General features: G+C 36.6%; 1 protein-coding gene across 6 annotated transcripts in view; it reads left to right on the top strand.

Moving 5' to 3' along the window:
• The window catches only part of CNOT1 (CCR4-NOT transcription complex subunit 1), a 76954-nt gene that overhangs the window by 61106 nt on the left and 450 nt on the right, over window positions 1-15398 (top strand). For 3 of the 6 annotated variants that reach the window (XM_033129471.1, XM_033129472.1, XM_033129470.1), the window contains exons 36-48: window positions 676-818; window positions 1301-1409; window positions 1508-1677; window positions 2323-2554; window positions 4737-4985; window positions 5906-6069; window positions 6266-6383; window positions 7737-7838; window positions 10611-10784; window positions 11651-11800; window positions 12493-12673; window positions 14105-14237; window positions 15171-15305. In XM_033129471.1, the coding sequence (XP_032985362.1) occupies window positions 676-818; window positions 1301-1409; window positions 1508-1677; window positions 2323-2554; window positions 4737-4985; window positions 5906-6069; window positions 6266-6383; window positions 7737-7838; window positions 10611-10784; window positions 11651-11800; window positions 12493-12673; window positions 14105-14237; window positions 15171-15305 (2060 nt within the window). Of the gene's footprint in view, window positions 1-675; window positions 819-1300; window positions 1410-1507; window positions 1678-2322; window positions 2576-4736; window positions 4986-5905; window positions 6070-6265; window positions 6384-7736; window positions 7839-10610; window positions 10785-11650; window positions 11801-12492; window positions 12674-14104; window positions 14238-15170; window positions 15306-15398 lie in introns of all 6 variants that reach the window. The other 3 variants (XM_033129468.1, XM_033129469.1, XM_033129467.1) reach the window with 1 other exon arrangement.

Genomic DNA, 15398 nt, shown 5'->3' with positions numbered 1-15398 from the left:
TACTTTTAATTTTATTTATTTGTTTTTTTTAAGGAGGGCGCAGCTCACAGTGGCCCATGTGGGGATTGAACCAGCAACCTTAGTGTTATTAGCACCACACTCTAACTAACTGAGCTAAGAGGCTACCTTCTGTTACTTTTAGAAGAAATTGGGTTTGTAAACATCAGTGACCTGCACTATCATCTACTTAAGTTATGTTTAAGATTGTAAAAATTAATATAAAGCAGGTTCAGTCCTGTAATAAGCAGGTGATTTTCTCTAGAGTAGAATATAGTCATGGCAATTAGAAATGATAAAGTGGGGAAAAAATTTTTTTCTATTAAGGTAAGATTTTCTGGGAATATGATTACGAAACTTTAAAACATAGCCCTTCAGATTTTGAGGCACAGGTTAATCCAGGTACTTGGGTAATGTGGTGCAGGTAGGTGGGGAGCATTGGATTTTGACTGAGGGACAGTGGAGCCATTTATGACAGTGAAGAACACTGAGTGAGCATAAACTAGATAGAACTTAGACAGAGTGTGTGTTAGGTAAGTGGAAAGGGTTTGGGTGAGTGGAGAGTAACTCGAGGCCTTAGAAGGTACGTTGTAGTTTGCATTAGGATTTGTTTTTTGTCTTTGATAGTTGGGCCGAGTTCTATATCTTCCATGGTTCTGAACACCTTTCCTTCCACAGGCTGTAGAGGGCTTACTAGATGCCACAAGTGGTGCTGATGCTGACCTACTGCTGCGCTACAGGGAATGCCACCTCTTGGTCTTAAAAGCTCTTCAAGATGGCCGGGCATATGGGTCTCCGTGGTGTAACAAACAGATCACAAGGTCATTAGCCGTCATAGAAGAGTAATACTTCCTGGACTGCCTTCTGACATACACAGCCCTGTTTAGGTCCAGAGGTTTTCCACTTTTCTGGAAGATGAATGGGACGTGTGGAATTTCTAATTGTTGAGTGGTTGTCCTTTCCCTCTGGTGCCCATGACTAATACAGAAAATCCATACCTTTGGGTAGTAAATTGTAGATCACTGGTTTTAAAAGGCTTCACAGATTTTATAACTGGTGTTCATGTGTAAATATTTTAATGTCTTAAATGGAATGCTATTGTCTAGGCTTTGAGAAAGCTTGAGTTTTAAGACTGGGCTGTCCTTCATTACTGTCTATTTTGAATCTTGGATACTGATTTGCAGTTGCTTCTCAAGGCATCCTTAATTTGGAACGAATTACCATTGACTAAAACAGGCTCTTTATTTTACTTGATACAGTATGGATAAGCCTATCTGAATAAAGAAATACTGACTTTTTCTAGGTGCCTAATTGAATGTCGGGATGAATATAAATACAATGTGGAGGCGGTGGAGTTGCTAATTCGCAATCATTTGGTTAACATGCAGCAGTATGATCTTCACCTGGCTCAGGTAGGAAGGGGACTCAGGTGTGTTAGGGACTCTGGGAGTTGGGAAATGTCTTTGCTGTAACCATTGTCTTTCTTATTTTGTGCTTTTTGTGTTGCCAGTCAATGGAGAATGGTTTAAACTACATGGCTGTGGCATTTGCTATGCAGTTGGTAAAAATCCTGCTGGTGGATGAAAGGAGTGTTGCCCATATTACTGAGGCAGATCTATTCCACACCATTGAAACCCTCATGAGAATTAATGCTCATTCCAGAGGCAATGCTCCAGAAGGGTGAGGATGAAAATGCTTGGGATTCATGTGTATTCAGCAGTCTAAGAAAGAGCTTGAAAAATGAATGTGCAGACTTACTAACATTACCTGTTATAACTGCTTTACCTACAGCGTATGGGAAGCTTTAGTGAGACCTAATACTGTCCCTTGAAGTATGATGGCTTAACTAACAGCCAAGCCTTTTTGCTGTGGAGGGTATATACAGTATTAGCCTTGATGTCAGTCCTGTGTTCAAGCCCTGGCTCTGCCACTTAAAATCCCTCTGATTTTAAGCAAGTTGGTACACCTCCCTAAGCCTGTTTCTTGTATAAAATGGAACTAATAGCAAAGAACTGTTGAGAATTAAATAACAAAAATCATGGCATATAATAGGCATGCAGTGAATACTTGTTGACCCTGAACATCAGCTCCATTGCAGTGGGCACCATTTTTTGGCCAAGAAGTGGCTTAACTGAGGTCAGTCATTTGCATATTATGTCCTCATGAATAAACAGATATCAAGAAACCAAGGGTAGTTTTGTTTAAATATGGAAATGGTAAAGTGATCATCATTCTTGTGGTTTCTAATAAGCGAATTGTCCAGTTGTATTGTCTGAAATCACAACCATGAGTAGACTGATTTTCACTCTGGATTTATTGTACTAGATTGCCCCAGCTGATGGAAGTAGTGCGATCCAACTATGAAGCAATGATTGATCGTGCTCACGGAGGCCCTAACTTTATGATGCATTCTGGGATTTCTCAAGCCTCAGAGTACGATGATCCTCCAGGCCTGAGGGAGAAGGCAGAGTATCTTCTGAGGGAATGGGTGAATCTCTACCATTCAGCAGCAGCTGGCCGTGACAGTACCAAAGCTTTCTCTGCGTTTGTTGGACAGGTAGAGCTTTTGGAAAGAAAGGTGCTTTTTATTCAACATAAGTAGGGTGTGATGCCTCCAATATTAAAGTTCAGTATTATGTACCTGTGGTCAGTTACCTCCATACTCATGTAAACCAAAAATGTCATCATCATTACCCTGTTAAATTGATAGTTTATTTGCTTCCTCATCATTGGTCAATAAGCAGTAAAGCCAACATTCCCCGTCATCCCCCTTTAGTTCTATTTTTCCTTTCAATTGTCACAGCTACAAAATAAAATGGGTCAGATAATGAATAATGAAATTGCCAGGTATATATAGTAATTTTACCAGCTTGATAATCTGCATTGATGGGATTATGGGCTAATAAGTAAAGTTCTCCTAATAGCCCATGTTTAAAAAATTAAATAAGAAAACACAACAAAACAAAAAATATTTAAATGGCAGGGCTTTTTGTTTTCTAAATTAAGTAGCTTATCTACTTAAAACTGATTAACATGTTCTTTTTGGGAAATAGTTTCCAGTATTTTCATTCAATTTGATCTAAATTGAACTTTGAGTTAAAGTGTTAGGAAACAAGTCTCCAGCTAAAAACTAGGTTTGGCAGGAATATCTCTGAACAGAATGAACAGAAAAAAATGTAAAAAGAGATCCATAGTACCATTTAGCATTGTTTTGAGCATCACTGGCTGCTTTCTGCCGCTAAGGGATTCAGATCCAATAGTCAAATGTGTCCTAATCATACTTGGCTGACAAGAGTGGTACTTTTCCTGAACTGACCTTAAAATTCCTTTAGTAGATCTGTTGTAATGTTTGTTCAGGGAGAGATAATCTGCTTATTTCTGCAGATTAACCATTTTATTTCTTCAAACAGACCAAAGCTCTAGGTGTGCACCAAAGAAATTTATAAATTAAATCTATTATCAAATAAATGACAATTGATGTGGAAGAGCTGCTTGGAATTTTAGAAGTTATTAGAAATTGGATTTACTTTTCAAGATGAATGTTACTTAGTAAATCATACTAAGTAAGTTTCTCCCATAAAAAAATACAGGGAATTATAAAACATAACTATTGAAAAGCTGTTAGTGCATGTTTGTAGTTTGATTTCTGATTTGGATGGAAGAATTTTGAATCAATTGGTTTTTGTGACCATCGGTATTTCATGGGTATGGATGTGGCAGCTGTCTTAGCTCTTCTGCTGGCTTATTAGCGCTCATTGTTTCTCTCCATTTGAAAGAGATAATGTATTATACTTTTCTCTTTTGCATCCTTTTGAGAATTCATTCTTTCCTCCTTGTGCTCCATCTTGATCATAGTAGTTGGTCCTCATTTCCTCTCCCCTGTTAAATTTTCAGATTTCAATGTATAAAAGTCCCTTTGCTGGGCTCTGTCTTGGCTAGGTTACATGATTGTCAATTCAGCTGTTTTATTGCTTATCAAGGGACAGTTAAATTAACTTTCCAAGATGACAGTCAAGTTTTCATTCTGGGCTTGGTTTCTTTGTTTAGTAAGCACTGACTCCCTCCCTCTGCAGCCTTAATGTTTGTTACACTGTCTTCTTTTGTACTAGCCAAATAATTGCTTTGCTCTGCTTCACTTCCAGATCATATGTCATAAAATTTGTACTTCATCCTTTTTTAAAAAATATACTTGCCCTTTCCACTTTATTTTAACTTAATTTACATGAAAATAGTTGCTTATGATCTGTGGGTGTTTTCATTGGGTATCTACTTATTATACAAATTATTACCTTATTTTCCTGGAGCAGCTAGTTTCACAAACTTTGGCATTGGTTAAGTCATTTGGAAGAAATTATCTCAAATTCTGTGAGAAAGTAAAATAATTTAATTTCCTCCTTGAGGATAGTACACCTTGGACAGAATGTCTTACTATGACTTTGAGTGAGTTACTAAAAGTTGGTTTGATTTGCATAATTTTCCAAATTATATGGCTGTGGACTGTTCAAAATTGCCATATTGTTATCTTTCTCGATTTCCATCTTCTCTATTCTCAGTTAAACTTAAAACTAAAGGAATTCTGTCATGGTCCGTTAACGGACAATTCCTTTTCATGACAGCTTTTTTACAAAGTAAAAATTGGAAATATGACAGGAATAAATGAGAGATTATTTCTTAAACATGAAAAAGTTTACCTGTGTATATTATCTCATTGTGTCTGTATATTTTTGTTCCCTTGGTAGATGCACCAGCAGGGAATCCTGAAGACTGATGACCTCATAACAAGGTTCTTTCGTCTGTGCACTGAGATGTGTGTGGAAATCAGTTACCGTGCTCAGGCAGAGCAGCAGCACAACCCTGCTGCTAATCCCACCATGATCCGAGCTAAGTGCTATCACAACTTGGATGCCTTTGTCCGACTCATTGCACTGCTAGTGAAGCACTCAGGGGAGGCCACCAACACTGTCACGAAGATTAACCTGTTGAACAAGGTCTGACATCCTTTCTTGCCTTAATCTTCGTACACTGCACCAGTGGTTCTAAACTCTATGGGCCCGACCCCTCCCTCAAAAGATTTTGTAACATCCCTCCCCCTTGCTGTATTGAAGTTAAATTCATATGTAATATGTAAACATAATCACCGAATTTTAGAAGAGTATATGATGCCTTAACTAAAAGACAACCCAAACCATAATGCATTTCAGCATGTTAACATTTGGTAATGACTGTGCTAGAAGATAGTATGAGATTTGCCCTTATGCACAGAATCACTGTATGAGATGGCTGGATATGTTCACTAATAAGAGATTGGCAACTCAAATACCATGAGTGACATTATAATCTTTGTCTTGATTTTTCTGCAAAGGAACAATGTACATTTTCTTTTGATTTATACAGTGGAATTTCTTGGAAATTTGAATATTAAAATAATGCAATAATGGACTTAGGGTTTGTTCTTGGGTAATTACAAATAGGTTATTACATTCCTCACAGTTAAATGGGAAAATGAAGTGGAATACAAGACAGTTCTTTGTATGAGATATTTCTGCAGCCTAACAGTCAACTTCATGTCAGAAAAATTGACCGGAAAAATTAGGTCATTAGATTTATTAACATGGTAAAATATGATGTACCATATTGATTTCTAGAGCTTAGAAAAACCACTGGGCATCTGTGGAGAGGATACATGTCTGGTTGAAGGGTATTGAAATTATCAGAGAACACACACAAAACTACAGATCAAATCAATGTATGGGCCCCTTTGGTTGTCAGCATATAATTTTGTATTCAAATGGTATATATCCTTTCCTCTAATGTGGAGCTTTAAGAATGCAAGGTAAAAAAGCATGACTAGAGAGTGGTAAGTGAATTATCTTCGTGATTTACAAGCTGTTATCTGTGTGCTCCATAGGTCCTTGGTATAGTAGTGGGAGTTCTCCTACAGGACCATGACGTTCGGCAAAGTGAGTTTCAGCAGCTTCCCTACCATCGGATTTTTATCATGCTGCTCTTAGAACTCAATGCACCTGAGCATGTATTGGAAACCATTAATTTCCAGACACTTACAGCTTTCTGGTGAGTAATGTTGAATTTAATAGATATCCTGGTAAAGATTGCTGTTTTAATGTAGCAAAATTTGAGAAGTAGAACTTTTGTGGATTTTAGGCATATTTATTCATAACATAGCTTGCATGTTGTCTACTTACTTATATTCATGTGTTTACTCTATTTAAGTTAGACTGTGCTCCTGATAAAGGTTTTCTTCTTCCAGCAATACATTCCACATCTTGAGGCCTACCAAAGCTCCTGGCTTTGTGTATGCCTGGCTTGAACTGATCTCCCATCGGATTTTTATTGCAAGAATGCTGGCACATACGCCACAACAGAAGGTGTGGCTGCAGTTTATCTCCTACAGATGAAGACTGTAACTACCTGGGGCTTGTTAGCACTATTGGTCATGCAGTAGTAATCATATTTCTTCCAGGCTTAGTTGGGAATTCTTCCATTGAACATGGAGTCAAGTCATGGAGAGAGGCTTAACAAGTACTTGACTGCCTCTGCCTGGTTCATTCCTCAGTGACTAGGGTATTGCTTCTCCAAGTCTGTTGTGTGCCACCTATGTCAATCTCTTACAGGCTTTTTATAAAAAGTTGAAAGCTTGACCCACCTCTGTAGACATCTATATAAAACTGGGTAATGGCTCTCTGGAACCTCCAGCTTTACACTTTCCCACTCTAAATGATAAAGGCTCTCACACTCAAGGTTGAGGACCACTGGTCACGGTACTTGAAGAAATTAGGACCAAGTTCTAGTAATGAGTAATTAGTAAGAACAAACACAGTTAACATGAGAAGTTGCTCTATCTCTCTTGCAATTAAATGACAAATGACCACTGTAGAAAGTATCCTTATTTGGCCCTTTCAGATCAGAAGAAAATGTGACTACTATGTGTTTGGCAAAAAAGAAAGTGAAATAATCCTTAAATGGAGTTAGTCTTGTTTGGCGGAGAAGTGCATTGCAGGAGGAGCAGCACAATATATTGAATAAAATTACCCAAGAATGAACATAATTAGTGCATTTGGGGGGTGGTTAGCAGGCTGGAGCTGAGGAGCTGGGAGTGGGGAAAGAAAGCATTGAGATTCAGGACTTAATTAAAAGAAGGAATTAAGAAAACAGACCTAGTTGCCAGTTTCTCAGTTGGCTAAATGTTTCATGTCTGCCTGAAAGTTCCTCAAGTTTCCCTCCTCCTGTTCTTTAAATTTTGGTACAGGCACAAGGACCTGTATGTCTTGGAATTTCTGGAGCCAGTTTCTTTAAAATATCATTTCCCACTGTCTCCATAATCACGCGTGTTCCTTTTTAATGCCAGTGAGTCTTTGAGAGGTACTTATGTCAGTGTTCTCTAGTTATATTAGTATGAATAGAAGTCACACTTTACCCTGTTTCCTCGAAAATAAGACCTAGCCGGACCATCAGCGCTAATGCATCTTTTGGAGCAAAAATTAATGTAAGACCTGGTCATATATTATGTTATGTTATACTACATTACATTATATTATAAGACTAGGTCTAATATTATAGTAAAATAAGACCGGGTCTTACATTAATTTTTGCTCCAAACGATGCTTTAGCGCTGATGGTCTGGCTAGGTCTTATTTTCGGGGAAACACAGTAGCTGCTTGGGTAACTTTTAGTGGCAGAATAGCAGCTGAGTATGACTCATATACATTTCTTTCTTTCAGGGATGGCCTATGTATGCACAGCTACTGATTGATTTATTCAAGTATTTAGCACCTTTCCTTAGAAATGTGGAACTCACCAAACCTATGCAAATCCTCTACAAGGTAATTAATTTGGGGTTATAAATAAAAATAATTAAAACTGAAACACAAAACTTTCAATTGGGAAGTATAACATATTTAGAAAAGCACAAAAATCAAACATACTTGCATAATCAGCACTCGGTCATAGGGTATTCATATGTTCAACTTCAGTAGATAATACCAGTCTTAACAAAATTCTTCCAGCAGCACTTTAGTTACTATTTTTTTTTTTACATCCTTTTCCTACCTGGTATTATCTGTCTGTTTTTCATTTTAACCATTTTTGGCAGTTGTACAGTAGGATCTCATTGTGGATGTAATTTGCGTTTCCTTGATTTGTTAGTGAGGTTTTTATGTGTAGATTGGCTATTTGGATATTCTCCTTTTGTGATGTTCCTGTTCATTTTTTATGCTCATATTTATTTGGGTTATCTGCATTTTTCTTATTTTTGATAGGAATTCTTCATATATTCTGGATGTAAGCCCTGTGTTGATATATTTTTAAACATCTCACACTCCTGTGGCTTATCTTTTCACTTCACTCTATTGAAAGGATGTTTTAGATTTAATGTAGTCAAAATGATCAGTTTTTTACTCTTATTAAATGCTTTTTTGTCTTGTTGTAAAAAAATTGGCCAATCCCAAGTTGCATTCTGTTTTGTGGGTGCCCTGCCCCCTGCCCAAGAAGCCATATAATTCTTTGACATTTAGGTCTGTGATCTGTCTAAAATTTATTTTTGTGTGTGGTGAGATACACAAAAATACACAATTTCCTCCCACTTTTATTTTTAATTAAAGTTTACTGGGGTGACAATTGTTAGTAAAGTTACATAGATTTCAGGTGTACATTTCTGTATTACATCATCTATAAATCCCATTGTGTGTTAACCACCCAGAGTCAGTTCTCCTTCCATCACCATATATTTGATACTCCCACTTTCTTATACCTCCCTCCCCCAACCACAATACCTATATAAGGCTTTTCAGCCCCATTTGTTAAGTCCTTCATTTTCTATTGAATTGATTTGGCACCTGTGTTAAAATAATTTGACTACACATTTATGGATAACTCTCTAGTTGATCTATTCTTAGGCCAGTACAAGTCCTCTTGAGCTTTGCTCTCTTTTAATGTTATTTTGTTCGGTACCATTTGCAGTTCTCTAAAAACTTTGCAATCAGCTTCACTTCTAAAAACATGCTGGGATTTATATTGAGATTATACTTAATCTGTAGAGCAATTGGGAGAGAACAGACATCTTAATATCGAGCCTTTCAATCCATGAACATGTATATGTATTGAGTTAGGTCTTCAGTTTTACTCTGCAGTGCTATGTAGTTTTTTAGCATAGAGGTGTCGAACATTTTTCCTTAGACTTAGTCCTACATTTGATGGTTTTTCTGAAATGACAAAAGATAATCTTTTTAAAATTCTCATTTCTTATTTGTTGGTGGCATGTAGAAATAAAATTGATTTTGTATATTGGCCTTGTTTCCAGCCACCTTGCTAAATTTACTTTTTCTGACAATTTATCTGCATATTTGGCAGGGAGGGGTGTATTCTGTATCTATAATCATTTCGTGAATGTGTAACAATAGTTTTTTTATTTGCTTTTCTTCTTGCCTTATTGCACTGGCCAGTAACTCCAAGACATTGGTGAATAGAAGATAGTGATAATAGCATGCTTGTTTCATTAATGATCTTGGGGAAAACTTTCAGTAATTCACCATTAAGTATAATGTTTTTGTAAATCTATAGTTTTGTTTGTTTTGTAGATACCATTATCTGATTAAGGAAATGCCTTTCTATCCATAATGTGCTGAGACTTTCTAAATCATTAAACGGGTATTTTGTTGAATGTTTTCTGTTAATGTTGTAAATTCATTAATTTTCAAATGCTTAAACCACCACTGCATTACAGGACCATTTGGTCATGATACAAGGACTGATTTCGATTTCTAATATTTAGGATTTTTGTATAATTTTCATATCAGGTTTTGTATCAGTGGTAGGAAGAGTTGGAAAATGTTCTATTTTTGTAAGACTGAAAATGGTGTTAATATTTTCTTAAATATTTCTAAGGATTTGCCAATAAAGCCATTGAGACCTAGAGTTTCTTTAGGAAGGATTTTAACAACATATTTAATTAACATCTTTGTTATAATGGACTATTCAGTTTTTTGTTGTTTGCGTTTGGTAAATTGTATTTTTCAATTTGTGTATTTTATCTAAATTGTCAAATTTACAAGCATAAAATTGTTCAATAGTCTCAAACTATTTTTCATGTCTAGGATCTGTAGTGATGGTCCTTTTTCATTCTTGATACTGGCATTGTGTTTTCTCTGTCAGTCTTGGTAGGGCTTATCAATATTATTGATCTTTTGTAAGAACCAACTTCTCACTTTGATTGCCACGTGCTCCCCCTGACACACACATACACACACTTATACTTTTTTTTTGGTTTTTGTTCTTTCTTTCGTTTTCCTTAGCTGTTATTTTTCCAATTTCTGAAGAAAGAAGCTTATTTCATTGTTTTTATTTTGTTTTTGTCTAAGTATTCTAGCATATGTATGTATTTAAGGTTATAAACTAATACCTAGTTTCTTCTGATTTGCAGATGTAAATATTTTGATAAATCTCTTGTGATGTTATTGTTGATTAAAGCCTGTAGCTCTGTTATCGAAGTATATTTTTGCCTTTTTTACTTGAGTTAAATTCATAACAGTAAAAATATTGCTCCTGTTTTATTACTTAGTGTGGAATCAGCCAATGTTTTTCTCTTTTTGAAAAAACAGGGCACTTTAAGAGTGCTGCTGGTTCTTTTGCATGATTTCCCCGAGTTCCTTTGTGATTACCATTATGGATTCTGTGATGTGATCCCACCTAATTGTATTCAGCTAAGAAATCTGATCCTGAGTGCCTTCCCAAGAAACATGAGGCTCCCAGACCCATTTACTCCTAATCTGAAGGTAAAGTTTAAAACAGTTCAAGGAAAATGAAGTTATGTCTTAATATTTTAGTCCTTTCTCTGGTATGTGGGCTATTTACTCCCGCTCTCCCCAGCATTCACATTTACAAGTTGTTAGGTCAGGGTGCTCTCTGGGGGAAGCAGTCATGTTATTAAGCCTTGAGGGTGATTTTGTTGCTCAATATTGGTTCCCAGATGTGTCTAGTTTGTTATTTTCAAATTAAATTTAGCTATATTTCTAGAACCTCAACCTAGGTGTCAGGCCAATCATTTGCTAGGTGGCCCCAATGGCACAGAATTACAGAAAAAGACCTTTGTAATGCCCATATTTCACAGGTGTTTTTTATGTGTGTACTTGTGTTGTTTAAATTGTTGAAGGAGAAAAAGGACCACTTAAAAATCGTACCTGACACGGGTACTATAATTTTTTATGTATTTTGTACTTTTTCCCATGAATGTTTTTAAAAGTAGCAAATATGTTGTCTTTTTCTGCTGGGGTGTCTTTTTTCTGCTGGGGCATCTTTTCTAAGCCTAGGGCTCTTTGGTGAGTGAGGAATCTCATTATGGACTCTTATTTTGAAATCCAAGTCCAGGACAAAAATGATTAGTGGTGCAAGTTAGACCTCTTTACAAAAGGTACCTACCCTGCCTTATTTTAGAGAGGTATCATAGAATGAAAGATTACTGTCATTTTGTGTGCAAATTCTTTTGACTAAAGATTGATAAAAAGTTGCAGCTTTACTGTTTAAGACGTTTATAATGTGTGTAGTTTTAGAAAAATATTCTATTACTTGCTAGCATAGATGCAATTTGCTGTTAGCTCCTACAAATGCTTCTGGTTGTGATTCTTGTATTTGTTTGTGACAGGTGGATATGTTGAGTGAAATTAACATTGCACCCCGGATTCTCACCAATTTTACCGGAGTGATGCCACCTCAGTTCAAAAAGGACTTGGATTCCTATCTTAAAACTCGATCACCGGTCACTTTTCTATCTGATCTGCGCAGCAACCTACAGGTTAATTGATTTGGCTTAACTCTCAGCTATGTCTTTCATAGAAAGCACTTTTCCATGCACAGTCCTGTGTGTGTCCTGTTTGGGAGTTAGTCTCTTCATGCTGATTAAAAAATTTAAAACATACTGTCATTTCTAATTGTTGGATGAGATTAACTGCATTATATATTTTACTATTCGTCTTCCCAGTGACACAAAGCTTAGTAACCTTGGAAGAGGTGACCAGGGAATGGACTGATTTCCTGTAAGAATAGACTGCTGATAATCATTTCCTGTCAGTACTCCAAGATTTTTCTAAAGAAATGGTTTGATTTGCTGTCTAGAAAATGACTTGAAGTTGTTTTACCTTTACAGTTTGTCCACACCAAGGAACCACAACATTTTCCCTCTCCAAAATCTTTTTTATAATTGAGATAGTGCATACTTTGACTTCCTAAGCTTTCCTTTTGTGCCGGTACCTGTTAAAGCGGTGGCTTCTTAAGGGAAATGCTGTTTGTTGTTGACACAACTACCATCCTGGGGCAGCTGTGTATTTGTTAAATAAACACATTCGAGAAAATTTCTAAAATTGAAATCATAAAGAATGTTGAGAGCAGTTCAGCTTTTCTGTGAAGGCACAAAAAGGATTTAAAGATACTGGTGCCCGAATCAATCCTCTGAGAATAAGTCAGGAGCTTTCTGTTTTGTTTCTTTAGGTATCCAATGAGCCTGGCAATCGCTACAACCTCCAGCTCATCAATGCACTGGTGCTCTATGTGGGGACTCAGGCCATTGCACACATCCACAACAAGGGCAGCACACCTTCAATGAGCACGATCACCCACTCGGCCCACATGGACATATTCCAGAACCTGGCTGTGGACTTGGACACTGAAGGTGAGTGCTCAGAGTCAAGTTCTCTGCACTTTCTGCCACAGTCCAGTCATAAAAATACATTAAGCCACAATGGAAAAAGAATGTTCTGTCAGTGTTTGTGGGTCTAGCTGATGATTTTATTTTTAATAGAATAGTATCTGCGCAATGCAGAAAACACAGAAAAGCATAAAAGAATCATCCAGAATCCTTATCACATCAGTTACTATGTCAGTGTATATTTGTATGAAAAAAAAAAAGTTTCTTTTACTAGCCTCTCTAAAAATACGCTTGTTACATTGTTTTGTTAGCCAGCCTTTTCCCCAGCACTTGTGGGTGCCTGTTTGGCAGGCAACATGTTAATATTAGGTGTGTAAACTCATGAATGGGACTTTTCCCTCTTTGCTCTGCAAGAAGCTCAGTGTAATTCCTATTCTAGGTTGCATCCTGCCTGGCTGAAATACATTTCTTTTGGTGTTTTATATTTCTATGTAGACCACCATAGGTGCTAACCAACTACCTACCGTGTTTCCCTGAAAATAAGACCTAGCTGGACCATCAGCTCTAATGTGTATTTTGGAGCAAAAAAAGACCCGGTATTATAGTAATTATATATTATATTATATTATACTTAGACCCAGTCTTATGTTATAGTAAAATAAGACTGGGTCTTTTATTAATTTTTGTTCCAAAAGACGCATTAGAGCTGATGGTCCGGCTAAGTCTTATTTTCGGGGAAACACGGTATATATACAGTCCTCATTTTAGCACACATACTTCAGAAGGATGCCTACTTTTTAACTCTAGTATGGATTCTCGAGAGGCTAATCTTGAACACACACACACACACGCATGCACGCAGCTTGCCTATTTGTAGAAGTGATTTAAAACAGTTTAAAATTAAGGTTTAACAAAATTGAATACCATTATGTCCAGAGCCCAGCAAAAAAGGGATGGTAGTCTTTAGGGACATGTTAAAGCTCACTGTTACAGCCTTACAGACATGTCATATCAAGCAGAGGCAGACAAACAAACCCAATTAAGATAATATTTAGTCCAATATAGTTTAAGCTAGTGGTTCTCAAAGTGTAGTCTGAGAACCCTTGGGGGTGTTCCCAAGATCTTTTAGAAGAGCTGTGAGGTCAAAACTATATTTTCATAATAATAGAAACTTTTTTGCACTCATGAACAGATTGAACACACGGGCAGAAATGAGTCACTAAGTTTTTTTGGAAAATACTTTCAACATGTTACTAATATGATGTAGATCTTTTTTTAAGAAAATTTTACTTTGGAAAGGACTAAAACTCACAGAAATTAAAATTCTTGTGGACATAAAAACCACAGGATAGGTTAAAAGTCTACATCAGAAATCCAAACCCTAGCCAGTCGAGAATGATTTTTCTCATGTTGACCTTACAGAGCAAGTCCTCACTGAGTTTTCTTAACTTCTAGGTCGGTATCTCTTCTTGAATGCAATTGCAAATCAGCTGCGGTACCCAAATAGCCACACTCACTACTTCAGCTGTACCATGCTCTACCTTTTTGCAGAGGCCAACACTGAAGCTATCCAAGAACAGATCACAAGGTAAGAGAGGTTTGTTTTTCAGGTGCTTCTAAGATGTTTCCCCTTTGCTAATGAATTGAGTGTTTTTTTCTATGCATTCAGTTTTCATTGAGCATGTTGTAGATATGTTAAATGTAAGATACAGTTGTCATCAAAATGGGTATGATTCCTGCCCTAATAGTTTGATGGTCACAAAAAATCACAAGTAGAAAATTACAAATCATAAAAAGTAGTTTTCAACAAAAGGCACCAACATTTTAAGGTTAGGAGTTTCTTTCAGATGGTGGCACATTTTTAAGAGTCCTAAATCACAGGGGCCTATTAAAGTCCACATTAAAGAGCTTGGACATTTCTTCATTAACTCTAGGTTGAAAGGTTTTAAAGTAGGAGAAATAACAGGAATTACACTTTCATTTTCCTAACGATAGCTAGGAATCTGTTGTAGATTTCTTGGATTATGTACAACATTGGAGATTAGGAGCTGGGTAGATTCTAGTAGTTGAGAGAGGTATATACACATACTTTAAAAACTGGACGAGACTTCTTAAACTTGCTCCTACACCTAGTAGTAGTTTGTGGGTATTAGATAATGGTATTCCTTAGGATATAAATAGTTAAGCCAATACTAACTGCTGTTCACAAAAATCACACCAGTTTATACATGTACTAGAATTTGTTGCACCATGTGATCTGATAATGTCCTTGATTTACCTAGTCTTCTAGGCTCAGTAATAGGAAGAATTACTATTTCAAACCCAGGTTTTCTAATTCTGGAATACACCTGCGTTAACTGCTATATCGAGTATAGAGATTAATCCACCTGTCTTAAGTAAAGCTAACAAATGTTGCATGTAGCTTCATAATTAGGGAGAAGAGTTAGGGAAAAAACATACTGGAGAAATGGTCATGAATTCGTATGTTTTTCTGAATTAACTAACTTCTCCCCTTCTCCAGGGTTCTCTTGGAACGGTTGATTGTAAATAGGCCACATCCTTGGGGTCTTCTTATTACCTTCATTGAGCTAATTAAAAATCCAGCTTTTAAGTTCTGGAACCATGAGTTTGTACACTGTGCCCCAGAAATTGAAAAGTAAGTTAAAAGTAATTTTTTTAATTGTCTAAGAATGAGACAGGAGAATGAGGAGGATCATTTGATGGCTACGGTTGCGGGGGGAGGATAGGA

The sequence above is a fragment of the Rhinolophus ferrumequinum genome, chromosome 15, assembly GCF_004115265.2.
Source record: "Rhinolophus ferrumequinum isolate MPI-CBG mRhiFer1 chromosome 15, mRhiFer1_v1.p, whole genome shotgun sequence".
Classification (NCBI taxonomy): Eukaryota; Metazoa; Chordata; class Mammalia; order Chiroptera; family Rhinolophidae; genus Rhinolophus; species Rhinolophus ferrumequinum.
The sequence above is the reverse complement of the archived record's forward strand: the minus strand, read 5'-3'. Positions and strand labels throughout refer to the sequence as shown.